This window comes from Notamacropus eugenii, chromosome 2 (genome assembly GCF_028372415.1).
Source record: "Notamacropus eugenii isolate mMacEug1 chromosome 2, mMacEug1.pri_v2, whole genome shotgun sequence".
In the NCBI taxonomy this organism is placed as follows: domain Eukaryota; kingdom Metazoa; phylum Chordata; class Mammalia; order Diprotodontia; family Macropodidae; genus Notamacropus; species Notamacropus eugenii.
The window spans coordinates 87,390,277-87,404,579 of record NC_092873.1 but is presented as its reverse complement, the minus strand read 5'-3'; the positions used below and the strand labels follow the sequence as shown (position 1 = coordinate 87,404,579).

Here is a 14,303-nt window from a genome sequence, read left to right as displayed (position 1 = left end):
TGTGCTATCCATTATATATGTATATATATTCTAAAATTGTATTCATCCCTTTAATTTCTTTTGTATTTACTTTATGCTTAACAATGCATAAATGAGTATTATTATTGATAATATCTTAAATCAAATATATTTCCCTTTTTACCAGATAGTTAAACATAAGTTGACTGTAGTAGGTAAAGTTTACCTACATTTGCACAAAGCATTTGAAAGAAAAATCCATATTCTTGTGAAAAAGCTAGACAGATATTAGTTGAAGATACATTTAAATTCACTCAGATACGTTCGATTGACTAGCCTTGAAAAACGGAGAACATTATCCACAATAAGAGCAATGCTGTAACAAAGGATTCATGACGAAAAATTTTATACACCTTCAGAAAAAGAACTGATGGTATCTCGATAACAGACCAAAGCATAATATTTTTCTCTTCCTTCCTTCCTTCCTTCCGTCCTTCCTTCTTTCCTTCCTTCTTTCCTCCCTCCCTTCTTTCTTTCTTTTTCTTTCTTTCTTTCTTTCTTTCTTTCTTTCTTTCTTTCTTTTTTTCTTTCTTTCTTTCTTGTATTCTTCCACAAATTGACTAATGTGGAAATTTGTTTTAAATTATTGCACATGCATAACCTATATGAGGTTGCTTACCACTCAGGGCAAGAGTATAGTGCCAATGTGATATTCACAACGCCTATGGTGGCCATCAATATCCTGGTGCAATTCTGAATCAAGAAATACAACAGATTCTCCACATGGAAGACAGAATCAAAATGCTTATTCAGACACTAGAAACCAAATTCATCATTGTAACAAAAATCTATACACAATAACAATGCAGAGAACAACTCCATCCTCAACTCTTCCCCTTGCTAGGTTTCCCACAAACCAGCTCCATTAAACAAATCACAAGCAGATGCTTTTTAAAAAAACACAATCATTTTCACTCATGTTAGCCAGCAGCATACTTGCCTGAATCCTTCCTAGCTCTGACTGCTCTCTCACTAATTTCCTCTCAGCTCTACTCTAGCCCTACTCCTTCCTGTTCCACCCTTCCCAATCCACCTATTCAGCAAACTTCTTCCACCACAGGCTCCATGTGACTTAGACTCATGTGATTCTAGCTTCCATATAACCCCGGCAGGTTACACGAGCCTATTAAAGAATGGGAAAGATCTCCCCATTTAAATTACCTTCCTGGGGTGGGGGAGGAAAGATAGATTTTGAACTCAAAACTTTAAAAAAGAACGGTAAAACATTTTTACATGCAACTTGCAAAAAATAAAATTTAAATTTAAAAAATTTAAAAATAGTCATTAACGTTTCAATATCAGCTTGGAAGGAAGCTTCCAGTAGAGTTTCTAAGAGATTGAGGATTGGTCCTTCACTATTCAAAATTTGTATCAATGACTTAGTTGAAGATGTAGATACACTCATCAAATTTCCATGTGACAAAAAGTTGGGCAAGAGAGCCAACAAAGGGCAGGTAGATTCAAGATCCAAAAAAGTTCCTGAGCATTGGACTGAATCTTTAAAAATTGGATTTTAATAGGGATAAAATATAAAATCACAGGTAGAGGATGGGGTATACGCTGATTAAAGAGTGTCTGCAGAAATTTGGAAGCTTTTAGTAGGCTGCAAGTTCAATACGAGTCATCAATGTGATGTTATTGCAGTCTTGGGCTATATTGAGAGAAGTATAGTTTTCAGGAATAAGGAGATGATAGTCACACTATACTCAGTCCTTGCCAAACCAGATCTGGACAATTGTGTTCAATTCTGGATACCACAATTTTCAAAAGACAGAGCTACAGAGAGTTCAAAAGAAGGCAACCAGAATGAGGAAAGACCTTGAGTCTATATTAGAAGAAGACTAGTTGAATAAATTAGAGATGAACAAAAGCCTAGAAAGTAAGAGACTCTGGAGTGGCAGGATAGCTCTGGAGAACTCACCATATTAATACTGAACTTGGTGAAGATAGTGTATCAGCATGGCCCTGCTAACACTATAGGTCAGAACTCCCAAACTAAAAAGCTCTGCTAACCTCCGCCTCTCTAGTAGCTGGGATTATAGGTATACACCACCAAATATGCTTAAAACCTCTCATTTTCTAGCCAAAATGCTCTTCTAGTAATGGCTACCAATCATGACATGTCTTGTCTCTGGATGATCAGAATTGTGAGTCATCCAAGGCAAAATAGTGAGATAAATGGTGGGTATAAGTAGGTTGGGATTTATTGACAAATAAACACAAAATACAGTGTAAAAGATATCATTAAGGAAATGCATATCCAGAAATCAAATAGTGAAAATAAGGACATGTTGAATTTGGGGTTTGGATGACTCCAATCCTGCCCTTGACAATGATTAGCAATATAGACATGGCTGAGTCATGTAACTTTTGGGCCTCATTTTCTGCATATTGTAAAGGGGGATAATAATATCTATTGTAGCTACCTTGTAGGGTGATTGTGATGATAAAATCAGTTAGTCAATCAACAAATCAATATGCATTTATTAAGCGTATACTGTGTGCCAGGTGCTAGTCACTGGAGATACAAATATAAAGGATGAAACAATTCCTACCCATAAGGAGTTTACATGAGATAACACATGTAAAGCACTTGACTAAATTTAAAATGTTACTTGAAATGTCAGCTGTGGTCATTCATATTACAGATAAACAGCCAGGCTCCTGATTGCTTGTCACGAAATGTTAAAAACAGAAGGTCTCTGGCATATTGGGTCAAACTTCAATATAGCATTTATGGAGAAATATGGACAGAAATCACACAGAATGAAGTCATGAATGAGTATCACTGTGCACTAGTGGACCAGTACTAGCATTATTAGGAGCACAGATCCATCAAATTATCCAAGTATATGTATCTTATTCCTCTAGGAAACTATAAGGATTACATAAACAAAGATGGTATCATCTTAACTAACATTTTGCATCTTGACCGACTTTCATAGGCTTAGCTCTTCTCAGCAACACAAAGATCTAAGACAATCCCAAAAGACACATGAGGGAAAATGTTATATCCTCATCCAGAGAAAGAATTATGAAGTCTGAACGTAGATCAAAGCGTGCTCTTTCCTCTTTATTTTTCTTTCTCATATTTTCCCCCTTTGGTTCTGATTCTTCTTTCACAGCTTGACTAATGTGTATGTGTGTTTGATGTGATTGTACATGTATGACCTATATTGTATTTTTTGTCATTTTAGGCAGGGGTCTGGAGAGGGAGGGAGAAAAAAATTTGGAACTCAAAATCTTATAGAGATGAATGTTGTAAACTGTCTTTGCTCGTAATTACAAAAATAAAATACAATTAAGTAGAAAAAATAAAAGAAAATTTTGCATCTCTCCCAGTACCTGTAAAATGGTTCTCCCCACAGTAGACATTTAGCAGATAATGTTTTGAAATAAACTTGTGATCAAATGAGTTAAGTCATATTTCTACTGTTCTCTGTCCTGGTTGGACCACATATGAAATACTGTGCTCAGTTCTGGAGCCTCATCCAAGGAAGTGCATCAACAGGCTGGCACATGTCCAGAAGAAGACGACAAAAGCAGTGAATAGATCGGAGACCACGCGACACACCGAGCAACTGAAGTAACTGGGGATGATCACCTTGAACTGAGGCAGTCATGGGGAAGAAGAAAAATAAGTGGTATTTATATACTTTAATGCTTGCAAAACAGTTTCAAGAACCAGTAGGCTTCAGCAGTTGTTGTGTCATTGACTGCTACGGTCCTCCAGGCCTTACCATTTGCCCTGCCTCTTTGCCCTGCAGACCTCTAGCACTGTCCTCAACCTGCATCTGAACTGTCACTTAGGGGTTGTTTTCCCCAAGAAATATGGGAGCTCCTTGGAAGCAGGGACTGTCTTGCAGTTTCTGTTCATTGCCCTGGCACTCGGCACATGGAAAGCGCTTATTCACTTCTTTTTTATTCATTCACTCATTATCAAATTTATGCCCAAAGCAATGCCTTTATGAGTAGAACCACGTTATGGGCAGAATGAAGGTCCTAGTGTTATATATCGAGTGTCAGAGATGAGATTCAAACTCAAACTTTCTAGATTCTAAGTTCAATGATTTTAAAGGGAGGGAGGGGAGGAAGGAAGGAAGGAAGGAAAAAGGGAGGAAGGAAGGAAGGAAGGAAGGAAGGAAGGAAGGAAGGAAGGAAGGAAGGAAGGAAGGAAGGAAGGAAGGAAAGAAGGAAGGAAAGAAGGAAGGAACGAAGGAACGAAGGAACGAAGGAACGAAGGAAGAGAAGGGTTTGTTTCAGCTGAATCAACCCTCACACACGTGCCTCTAGGAATTCTGTGTGTCATCCACTTAAAACCACTGATCACAAGTCCCAACAATATATTCACTTTTGCTAGGCTAACCAGGGGGAATTCATCAGAATGGTAGATTAAGAGACAAAAGATAATATAGTACAAACCTCTCATTTTAAAGAACAGAAACTGAGTCCCAGAAGGATGGAAGGACAATTGTTGGAATCAAAATTTTGGAATAGGAACACACATCCTCTGATTCAAATTCAGTGTTTTTCCCAAAACACAAAAGTACTTTTCACTGACTTAAACCAAAAGACATTTCATTTAAAAGAATATCAAATTAAATGACAAAGAAATATTCTCATGTACACAAGGGCCCAATTACCACATTTTCAGTAGAGAAGATGAATACCCATGGAGAGATATCCATATAAGGGACACATGTGACTAGGACTTATAAGAAGGGGTACATGTTCAGGAGACACATTCCTTCAAAGCAAACATAATGCAGAAGCAGTTCACAGTCGTGAGGCTTCAGAGCTGAAAATATCCTGTAAGAGTGTAGAGCACTCTTCTCCTTGGTTATTTTTTAGCTAATTCAGTGTATCTTTTACTCTCTGCTACCATCTACTGGAGGAACAGCATCTTCTGGTCAGACTCTTTCTTGCAGGAGAGAGCCAAGGTTTTATTAAGTATGTAGTCTAGGATACTGACCAGTGACACATAGACTAGTGTTTTCAAAAATGACCCAGTAATGCCACTACTTGGTCTATTTCAAAAAATAATTAGGGAAAAATGGCAAGAACCTATATGTCCAAAAAGGTTTGTGGCATCTGCTTTTGTAGGGACAAATAACTGGACATTGCAGGGATACCCATTAATTGGGGAATGGCTGAACAAGTTGTGCTATACGATTGTGATGGAACACTACTGTGCCATAAAAATAATGAGCTCAGTGATTTTAGAAAAGCATGGAAGGACTTGAACAAAATAACAAAGAGGAAAATGAGTGGAATAGAGAGAACATTGTGTACCGAAAGGGCAAAATTGTTCGAAGGATGACTGAGGAAATAGGTGACTTAGAATATTATAAACACCTGAATTAACTCTAAAGGACATGTGAAGAAAGCTGTTATCTGCATTCAGAGAACGACTGATAATAATAAAAAAGAAATTTACTTGATAATTTGGTTGTATATTTGAAATGAAGAGCAAGTTGTGCGTAGCATATGTGCAGTTTTATGAGAAATAAAACTTTTTATTGTACTACATTATGGAAATGTTTTATTCCATAAATTAAAAAAAATTAAAAACAAAGCAAAGAACAACCTAGGTTATGATTCAGTACTCTTTCCATTGTCTGCTCTTTCTATTTAATTTGCATCTGAGTCAAATGTACTTTATAGTTTTATCAATCTCTTGGGCCTGGGTTCCACTTTAGTAAATAGCAAAATAGATCAGTAAGGGTCCTATGGGAAGCTTTGTAGTAAAATAGAAATAACACAGGATTGCAATCAGAAGACCTGAATTTGAATGTAATGTGAGTGACCTTGGGCTAGTCACATGCTTTCTGAGTCTCAGTTACTTTATTATTAAAATTAAGAAGTTGGACTAGCTAACCTGTACGATCCCTTATTGTGCTAATTTTATAATTTGATGATCCTATGAGGGAAAGCATTTTCACAGATACCCCTGATGGCTCTCATATTCTGTGAAAATCATTAGGGCTGGAAAGAATGGAAGAAGATGAAAAGAGATTGTGAACCTTGCCCCACTTTCCCCATTCATCCCCCTCAAAGAACCACTGCTTTTCTGTGCTACTTTCTAGACAATTCGAAACCATCAGTTTCTCTACAGATGAATGAATGAAATTGTTGTCGTTGTCGCTGTTTATTCTGTTATGATTCCATGGATCATAGAATACCAGGCCCTTTAATCGTCCACTATCTCTCAAAATCAATCCAAGTTCATGTTCATTGTTTCCACTATGCTATCTATCCATCTCATCCTCTGCCATCCCCCTTTCCTTTTGCCCTCTTCAATTTTTCCCAACATCAGGGTCTTTTGCAATGAGTCCCATCTTCTCGCTATATGGCCAAAATAATTGAGCTTCAGCTTTAATATTTGACTTTCCAGCAAATAGCCTGAATTATTTTCCTTTAAGTATTGATTGATTTGTCCTTCTTTCTGTCCCAGGGACTCTCAAAAGTTTTGTCTAGCACCACAATTCAAAAGTGTAGATCCTGAGATACTCAGGTTTCCTTATAGTCCAGCTCTCACAGCCCTGAATTGCTGCTGGAAAAAACCATGACTTTGACTATACCAATTTATATTGTTGCTTTTGAGTACACTGATCATTTTTGCCATAGCTTTCTTTACAAGGAGCAAATGACTTTTAATTTCATGGCTGCAGTGACCATCTTCAGTGATCTTTGAGCCCAAGAGTATAAAAATGCATCCTTTCTTATCTTCTATTTGCCAGAACATGATGGTACTAATTATTTTAAACTTCAAGCCAGCTTTTACACGTTCCTCATCACCCCCATCAAGAAATGTTTTAATTCCTCTTCACTTTCTGCCATTACAGTGGCATTGTCTGAATAACTGAATTTTTTTTTTTACTATTACTCCCAGCGAGCTTAATTCATCTTTTGAATCATCCAGCACAGCATTTTGCATGTCCTTTGAATATAACTTAAATAAATAAGGTGACAATATACAGGCTTGTCATACTCCTTTTCCAATATTAAATCAATCACTTGTTCCATGCTTGGGTCTAGCTGTTGCTTCCTGATCCACATTCAACTTTTTTCAGGAAACAAGTAAGATGATCTAGTATTCCCACCTTTTTGAGGACTTGCAACTCCATCTACCTCACAGGTAACTCCTTTTCATTTTTTTTTTATTTTGTGTATTTACTATTGTTTCTCTGTAAGAGAACATTTTAAAGATTTCAAGTAACTTCTAGAGAAGTAGATGTTTCAATATTTCATGAGGGGTGTTTCCTTTCTTGGGTAAGAATTTTCCAAATTGTACTTGAGAAAATCTCAGAAGCTTACTATCAGATCAGATGCAAGAAGATATCTAAAGCCATGTTTAATTACTCACTAACACTCATCAATATTTGAGTACCTAAGACAATTGCCCAGATTCTTTTCTTCTCTATGACAGATGAATATAAACTAATGGAGCTTTTACCAGGTAAAGACAGAGAGTAAAACCATCTCTGTGTCTAGACCAGTGTCTCAGGAACATACAGCAACAGATTATAGTCATATGGATGGGTAGTCCCGAAGGGAAATCCCAGTTGAGTGTTCCAGAAAAGCTATGATGGCAGAATTCTGAACCATCTTGCATGCTATATATGGAATATTTGTGCTAAAATTCTCCTAGTATCATTGAATTTTTGAGATGTTACTATAAGCAAAGCACTTTGTAATATAAAAGCATTTAGTGCATGTAAAACATTATTATTATAAATCTATATGTTATTGAAAGCTATATAAATAAAGAAATTAGAAACATCTTAATATGTGCCAAGCATTGTGTTAAGGGCTGGAGATACATTTCTGCTCTCAGAGAATTCAAGTTCTAATGGGATGCATTTTAAAGATAAAAGAGAACTGAAGATATGAGCAAAGCAAGGCAGGAATGAGGAAGTACATTTAGGAGGCTGTAAGGGTTTAGATCTAGGGCACTTGTTTCTCCTGCCAAGAGAAGTGTTCTAGCAGGCCCTTTACAATAACATTCTGCCTGGAGACAGATGACACAGGTCAGCTTTGAAAACTTATTGGTTCCTCTTTTAGTCACTTTTCAATGTTAGAGGACTTAAAGACACCAGCCTAGACTTTTTCTCCAACAAGTGAGGTGCTGAGTGCTATTGATTGGCTCAGAGACCATCCATCCTGCTTGCTCATTCCCTTGATTTCCTGCTCATCTCTGACATGGTTGATGTTTGGATCTCTGCTGGCTGCTGGAAGGTTGGTCTGTTAATGACATCAATGCTGTTGAGTTTATCTGCATCTTGGGCCAGGGACATCCCAGGTAAGTGAAGTAATAGAAATTCCTGAGTCATCTGCACGGGGCCGGGGGGAGTCCTCGATCTTCCAAAAAAAGGGTGGAAAATTACTCCTATTGTGGAATAGAGGCCCCTGGTGAGGCTGGAGAGGGCTCCTTCTGCAGAAAAACAAGCTGATCATTTGGGGTAGATGGTGGAGCAGGGAGCTATGTCAGAGTTATAGATACCCAGGCCATCCTTAGGTTGGTTTGGCATCAATACGTGTTTCTGTGGTCAGGAGCAAGATAGTGGGACTGAGGGGACTGTTTGAGGCCTGAGGAGGTTCCCTTGAGAAAATTCATCTCTCACCTGCACTACAACATCTGTGACTTTCTCAATGCTCAGGTCAGCCCTGTTCTGCTGATTTCTCTCTTAAATCCTTCACTCACACCAATATCAAACAATATTCCTAGACTTCTTACAAGCCTTCTGTGTCTTCCCTTTGCCTCTAGGATCAATGCCTGATTCCTCAACCTGACATTTAAAGCCCAATCCAACTCTCCAGTTCATTTTACTCTCCTTTGAACAATTCCCATTCCAGTTGAACTAATCAATCAGCTTTTCCCTGAATTTAACCCTCATCTCTCTGCTCTAAGTGTTTGTATAAGCTACTCCTCATCCTTAGAATGTACTCCCTCCTCATCTCTGCCTTCAGAGCATTGACTTCCTTCAAAGAACAGTTCAAATGCCTCATGCTCCATGAAAACTTCCTTGATCTCTCCAGGTTCTCTCTTTGCTCAGATTCCCTCATATAATTGTCTTTGGAATACATCTAATGGGGAGTCACTCTATACTCATTGTCCTTGTACCTGGAGTATTCTGGTGCTACCAGGTGAGAGGAAGCCAAAGATGAGTGTGAAGATCCCGTTGTCCACTTCTCTCCCTGTTTATGTGTGTCCTAGTTCCTTACCTGAACTGTTCTGTCTGTTCACAGAGCAGTGACATAGCTCCAATCTAAGTGAGATGTGAGGACTGTGAAAAGAAACTCAGGTGCAGGGAGGGAGGAACAGACCCATCCAGGGCCCTGGAATATACAGCATGTTGGAACTAGGGAATTTCTTCAAGATTCCTTGTTTCCAGACAATCTTGGATCCTCCTTCCAAATATTTAGGTCCAGCCCACTCCACCCCCAAAATCTCAACTTTTAAACAAATGAAGTGATTCTCCTCAAATTTCTCTTACCAGTTTTTCCCTTCCTCTTCTCTGCCTGCCTCCTTTTTTTGTATTATTGTTACCTAGATGTCTTTCTCCCCATTTTGGACTGTAATGATGACATGAAAAAGTTCTGTGGGGTGTTTTTGTATTTCCACAGCTTAAAAATGTTTCACACATAGTAGGGACTTAATGATATCACTCTGGGTTGAAAGTGCCTTCTCTTGAGCACTGGCCTTACATTTCACTAGTCACTCATTGATGAAGACATTTCTTGAACTTCACTAATTTTTCCTTTTTAAACCCTTCGCTGATTTTTGTACAATGTGGGATATTGACTGGAAGTTATTCAGCAAAGTGGCTTTGGGGAAAAGATAACTGAGCCTGTAGTCAGAGGACTTGTGCTACACCCCCAGCTGTGATAATTCCCAGCCTAATGTCCTTGGGTCAGTCATCTCAACAGGCTGTTCCTCAGTTCCATCCTGTGTAAAAGTGGGGAAATGGGCTAGGTGAACCTGAACTTGGGTTGATAAGTAGGAAAATTTTCAAGTAGCACAGAAACCGTTGGAGTAGGGCAGGTGTCTCAGTGTGAAGGACATTTGTTGGCCTGTGCAGTTGTTCTGGGAAATAGGGGCAAGTTGCTCATGTCACAAGGACCCAGGGGGCTGGTGCAGGCAGGAGGAAGATCTTGGAAGGGACTGAGGTGTTGATGACCTGGGAGGGGCAGCTCTGCCCAGGAGAGGGAGCAGCAGGAGGAGGATCTTGATGGGGATTTCCCAGGAGGAGAAAGGGGCTCAGCCTGTGCCTCTAAGATACAACTTTCTGTGGCCCCCCTCACTTCCCTTTGCCCCCTTCTCTACATGAGATGACTGTATGTATGAGTGACTGTGTGTGTGTCTGTGTGAATGTGTGTGCGTGTGTACATGAGTATGGTGTGTGTATGTGAAGGGTGTGTGTGTGTGTGTGTGTGTGTGTCTGTGTGTGTGTCTTGGGTGAGGCCGGAAATAGGAAGCCACGTTTCCGGGATCATGTTTCCAGGGAGAGACAGGGCTCTCTGAGCCTCCAGACTCAAGGACAGCCCCCCAATTACTGCCACAGAGAGGGGGAAGGGAAGGGAGGGGAGGGGCGGGGCCTCGCTGTCCCAGGACAGGACCAGTGACCTCTCCCCCGGGTTCTTAGAGGGGAGGGGGAGCTGGGAGCAAAGGGCTCAGTGGCCGAGGCCATGCAGGTGATCCCTCAGGCACCGCAGGCGGCGGTCCCGGCCTGGTCACTGGGGCGGTGGTCGGTCAGTCTGTCCCCGGCTGACGCTGCTCCGGGTCCGTCCGCAGAGGATTTCGTGTATCAGTACAAGGCTGAGTGTTACTTCACCAACGGCTCGGAGCGGGTGCGGTTTGTGGTTAGAGACATCTACAATGGCGAGGAGATTTTGCGCTTCGACAGCGACGTGGGGCAGTTCGTGGCGGTGACGGAGCTGGGGCGGCCCGATGCTGAGCATAGGAACGGTCAGGAGGAGCTCCTGGAGAAAACACGAGCCGAGGTGGACACGCTGTGCAGACACAACTACGAGGTAGACAAGCCCTTCACGTTGGACAGACGAGGTGAGTGACCCCGACCCTCACCCCCTGATCCCGGACCTGAACGTGTGTCCTGAGCTGACCCCGAGGAGGCTGGACCCCCGCCCATCTGCCCCGCAGCCTCCCTCCCTCTGCCCCACCCCGGACAGGACCGTCCAAAGGAGCTGGGCCAAAGCCAGGGCCGAGGGAACCCTGAGCAGACTGGACAGGCCCGATGGGGACGATGGGAGCCTGGAGGACCTCACCCCCAACCCTGGACAAGGGAGAGCACCTCCGAGCCTGTGCTGGACACCTCTGGGAGAGGCCTTCAGGGCCAGACAGCCACAGGGACCCTCATCACAAGGTAGGAGGATCTCCCTCTCCTGACACTTTGTCTCTCTGTCCCCCTCAGTCCAGCCCAGAGTGACCATCGCCCCCTCCAAGACAGACGCCCTGCAGCACCTGCTGGTCTGCTCTGTCACTGGCTTCTATCCAAGCAAGATCAAGGTCACCTGGTTCAAGAATGGGCAGGAGGAGACAGCTGGGATCGTGTCCACGGGTGTGATACAACATGGAGACTGGACCTACCAGACCCTGGTCATGTTGGAAATGACTCCCCAGAGCAGAGATGTCTACACCTGCAGTGTGGAGCATGCCAGCCTACAGAGCCCCATCAGTGTGGAATGGAGTGAGAGCCAACTCCCTTACCCTGTCCCCAGCCTGTCCCCTCCCTCTAACCCCAGGACAATCTCTGGAGGTCCCTCAGTGAATGTTCCCACAGACCCCCTTTCTATGCCTTGGATTATATGCATCCTCCTCCCTCTCCCAGCATAGCTTCCTGACTGCAGCATTGGGCTAGCATCCACAGAACCCTGGTGCTTTCTGGAAACACGTACTCCTCAGCAGGAGGAACTTGCAGAATCTTAGACAGTCCTCTCCTGGGGATCCAAAATTCCCTTGACTATCCCTTACCCTAGGAGATAGATAATTTTTACCTCTGGGAATTCACATATGTCTCTGGAAGTCAAGGAATGGGAAGTGTCCTCAAAAAAGCAATCGTTCTCTCTCACCTCACTCCCAAACACCCTTGGCGTTTTTTCCTTCAGATGGAGTTGGAGCAGGAATCCAGGCTTCTGCCCCTGCTTACCTCTCCATGTCTTAGGGTCCCCCAAACCAGGCTGGGCTCTGAGGTCACTGGTTGAGGATGGGATGGAGAGGACTGATAAGTGATGATCCAAGGCATGTTCTCTGCAGGGGCACAGTCTGAATCTGCCCAGAGCAAACTGCTGAGTGGAATTGGAGGCTTTGTCCTGGGGCTGATCTTCCTCAGTGTAGGATCAATAATCCACCTGAAGAACAAGAAAGGTGAGGAGCATATAGTAAGAGGATTTGGCTCCATAGAACTCAGGCCATGAGGGAAGATCCATCGCCACTAGTCTAGGGGCTCTGGCTCTGGAACACATTCCTTCCCTTTACCCCAAAAAGGGAACTTCTCCCAGGAGGTCAGATGCAAAGCCAAGGGGTGGGAGATATTGCTATCAACATTTCCCCAACCAGAACCAACCTGAAGTAGGAGGATTTGGTGACTGAGAGCCAAGTGCTGGGCTGACAAACAGGAGATTCCTCAGGCTTTTTACAGCCCTGAACTGTTCCTTCCTTTTGCTTATGATGAGAATTCCTCAGACACAATGGGGTAAAAGTTTAGGATCCCTCATGTTGGAGTGGTAGGTGAGCATCCTGACTCTAGGGTAGAAAACTTCCCACTCTTAGAACTTCACTGTTTGTGACCTCATATTTTTCTCTTTCTCATTCTTCCTTTGCCTCCTTAGGACACACTGGGCCTCAGCCTACAGGTAATATTCCTTTTTCTTTGTGACCAAGAATCATAATTCTCCATCCCTGAACTCACAGACTATAGGAATGGGTGTGACTTTGGTTCTGTCTCTCTCTTACTAGGCTCTTTTTCTCCCTAATTGGGGCATTCCCAGCTCCTTAGGATGGGAGGGGGAGTGGTAGAATCTGTGATATTTTACCCTATTGCTCCAAGAAGTTTCCAGTACTATTCTCCAAATGTCCCATGATTCAACAGAATGGCAGGATCCCTTCCCTTTGGGATAATAATTTTCAGAGAAATCCTCAGGAATCCAGGGGGCAGGGGAAGAGGGAAAAATCTACATTTTAATAAGAAAAATGAGTAAATCTCTTTTTGAGGGCACAGGAAAGATTAATAGGGACTTTACATCCAAGGCATCGTCAGGCTTTCCTTCGTCCTCGTAGAAGACATACTGCTTATAGATCCTGTAGCCTGTAATCACCCTCTTCCCCTCTGCAGGCCTGCTGAGATGAACCTTAGGATTCTGTCCTTCAAAGAGAGTACCCCTCTCCCTGCTCTCCTGTCCAAGGACCCCAGGCATCCAAGAGGAAGAAGCAGTTCAGTCATTGTCCTGGAGCCAGCATTCTCTTGCACCTATGGGCTGTTTACCATCCTCCTCCCAAAAGACCCTGTAGTTTCCACCTCCTGTTCTGGATGTTTTCTACGCTCCCTTGGTACAGGGCCTCAGGGAGAAGGAAGTCTGCTTCTGCTGTCCTCATACAGACTCCCTCTTAGTTATACTGCTATCCTTTCTGCATTTACTGTATTTTTTTCTCGTATTTGTCCTTAATAAATAAGGTGTCATCTGTATCATTCATTGTGTTCTGGGACGGCTAAGGAGTCGTATTCAAAAAATAAGGAGGAAGAGCTAGGAACAGGCCCTGCTCTACGCAAGGAGAGGGAAGAGGCATCTGATAAAAGGAATCTGAAAGTGAGACTTGGACTACCTCAAGTGTCACAAGCTGCAACTGGCCCTGCCTTGGTCCATACTTCCTAGCATAGTGCTTTGTATACAGTCAGTGCTTAAGAATTGCTAGCTGAATGAAAGGATTTTGTAAGACGGCCCCCCTTTTATGCCTGTCCACATTTCCCTTGTTATTCTGTGAAATTGGGAGGGATGCCGTAAATGGGGAGGACTGAGTAAACCCAAGTTGGTTTAAAATTTTTCTCTCTCACATCCCTGTTTCAACTGAATGCTCCCAGTCTCATTAACTGTTCTCTTAGGACATGGGATTTCATGTGTAAAACCAGTGAACCATCTCTCTCTGGCCAGTTAGCTCAAGTTCTATCTTTTCCTTGTTTATTTAGTCTTCCTTTCCCTTAGGTGGGGCCTTTTGCCCCACTGATAGAATTAGTTCAAATCTAGTCAACCTTAAGCACCTACTGTTCAGG

General features: G+C 42.3%; 1 protein-coding gene across 3 annotated transcripts in view; it reads left to right on the top strand.

Annotated features, from left to right (window-relative positions):
- Positions 1-13,721, top strand: part of LOC140525894 (DLA class II histocompatibility antigen, DR-1 beta chain-like) — a 79,886-nt gene extending 66,165 nt beyond the window's left edge. The window contains exons 1-6 of one of the 3 annotated variants that reach the window (XM_072641658.1): positions 7,974-8,320; positions 10,814-11,083; positions 11,451-11,726; positions 12,293-12,403; positions 12,868-12,891; positions 13,371-13,721. In XM_072641658.1, coding sequence (XP_072497759.1) covers positions 8,221-8,320; positions 10,814-11,083; positions 11,451-11,726; positions 12,293-12,403; positions 12,868-12,891; positions 13,371-13,384 — 795 coding nt within the window. In that variant the 5' untranslated portion in view covers positions 7,974-8,220 and the 3' untranslated portion in view covers positions 13,385-13,721. Of the gene's footprint in view, positions 1-7,973; positions 8,321-10,441; positions 11,084-11,450; positions 11,727-12,292; positions 12,404-12,867; positions 12,892-13,370 lie in introns of those variants that run through there. The other 2 variants (XM_072641657.1, XM_072641659.1) reach the window with 2 other exon arrangements.
- The last annotated feature ends 582 nt before the right edge of the window (positions 13,722-14,303 follow it).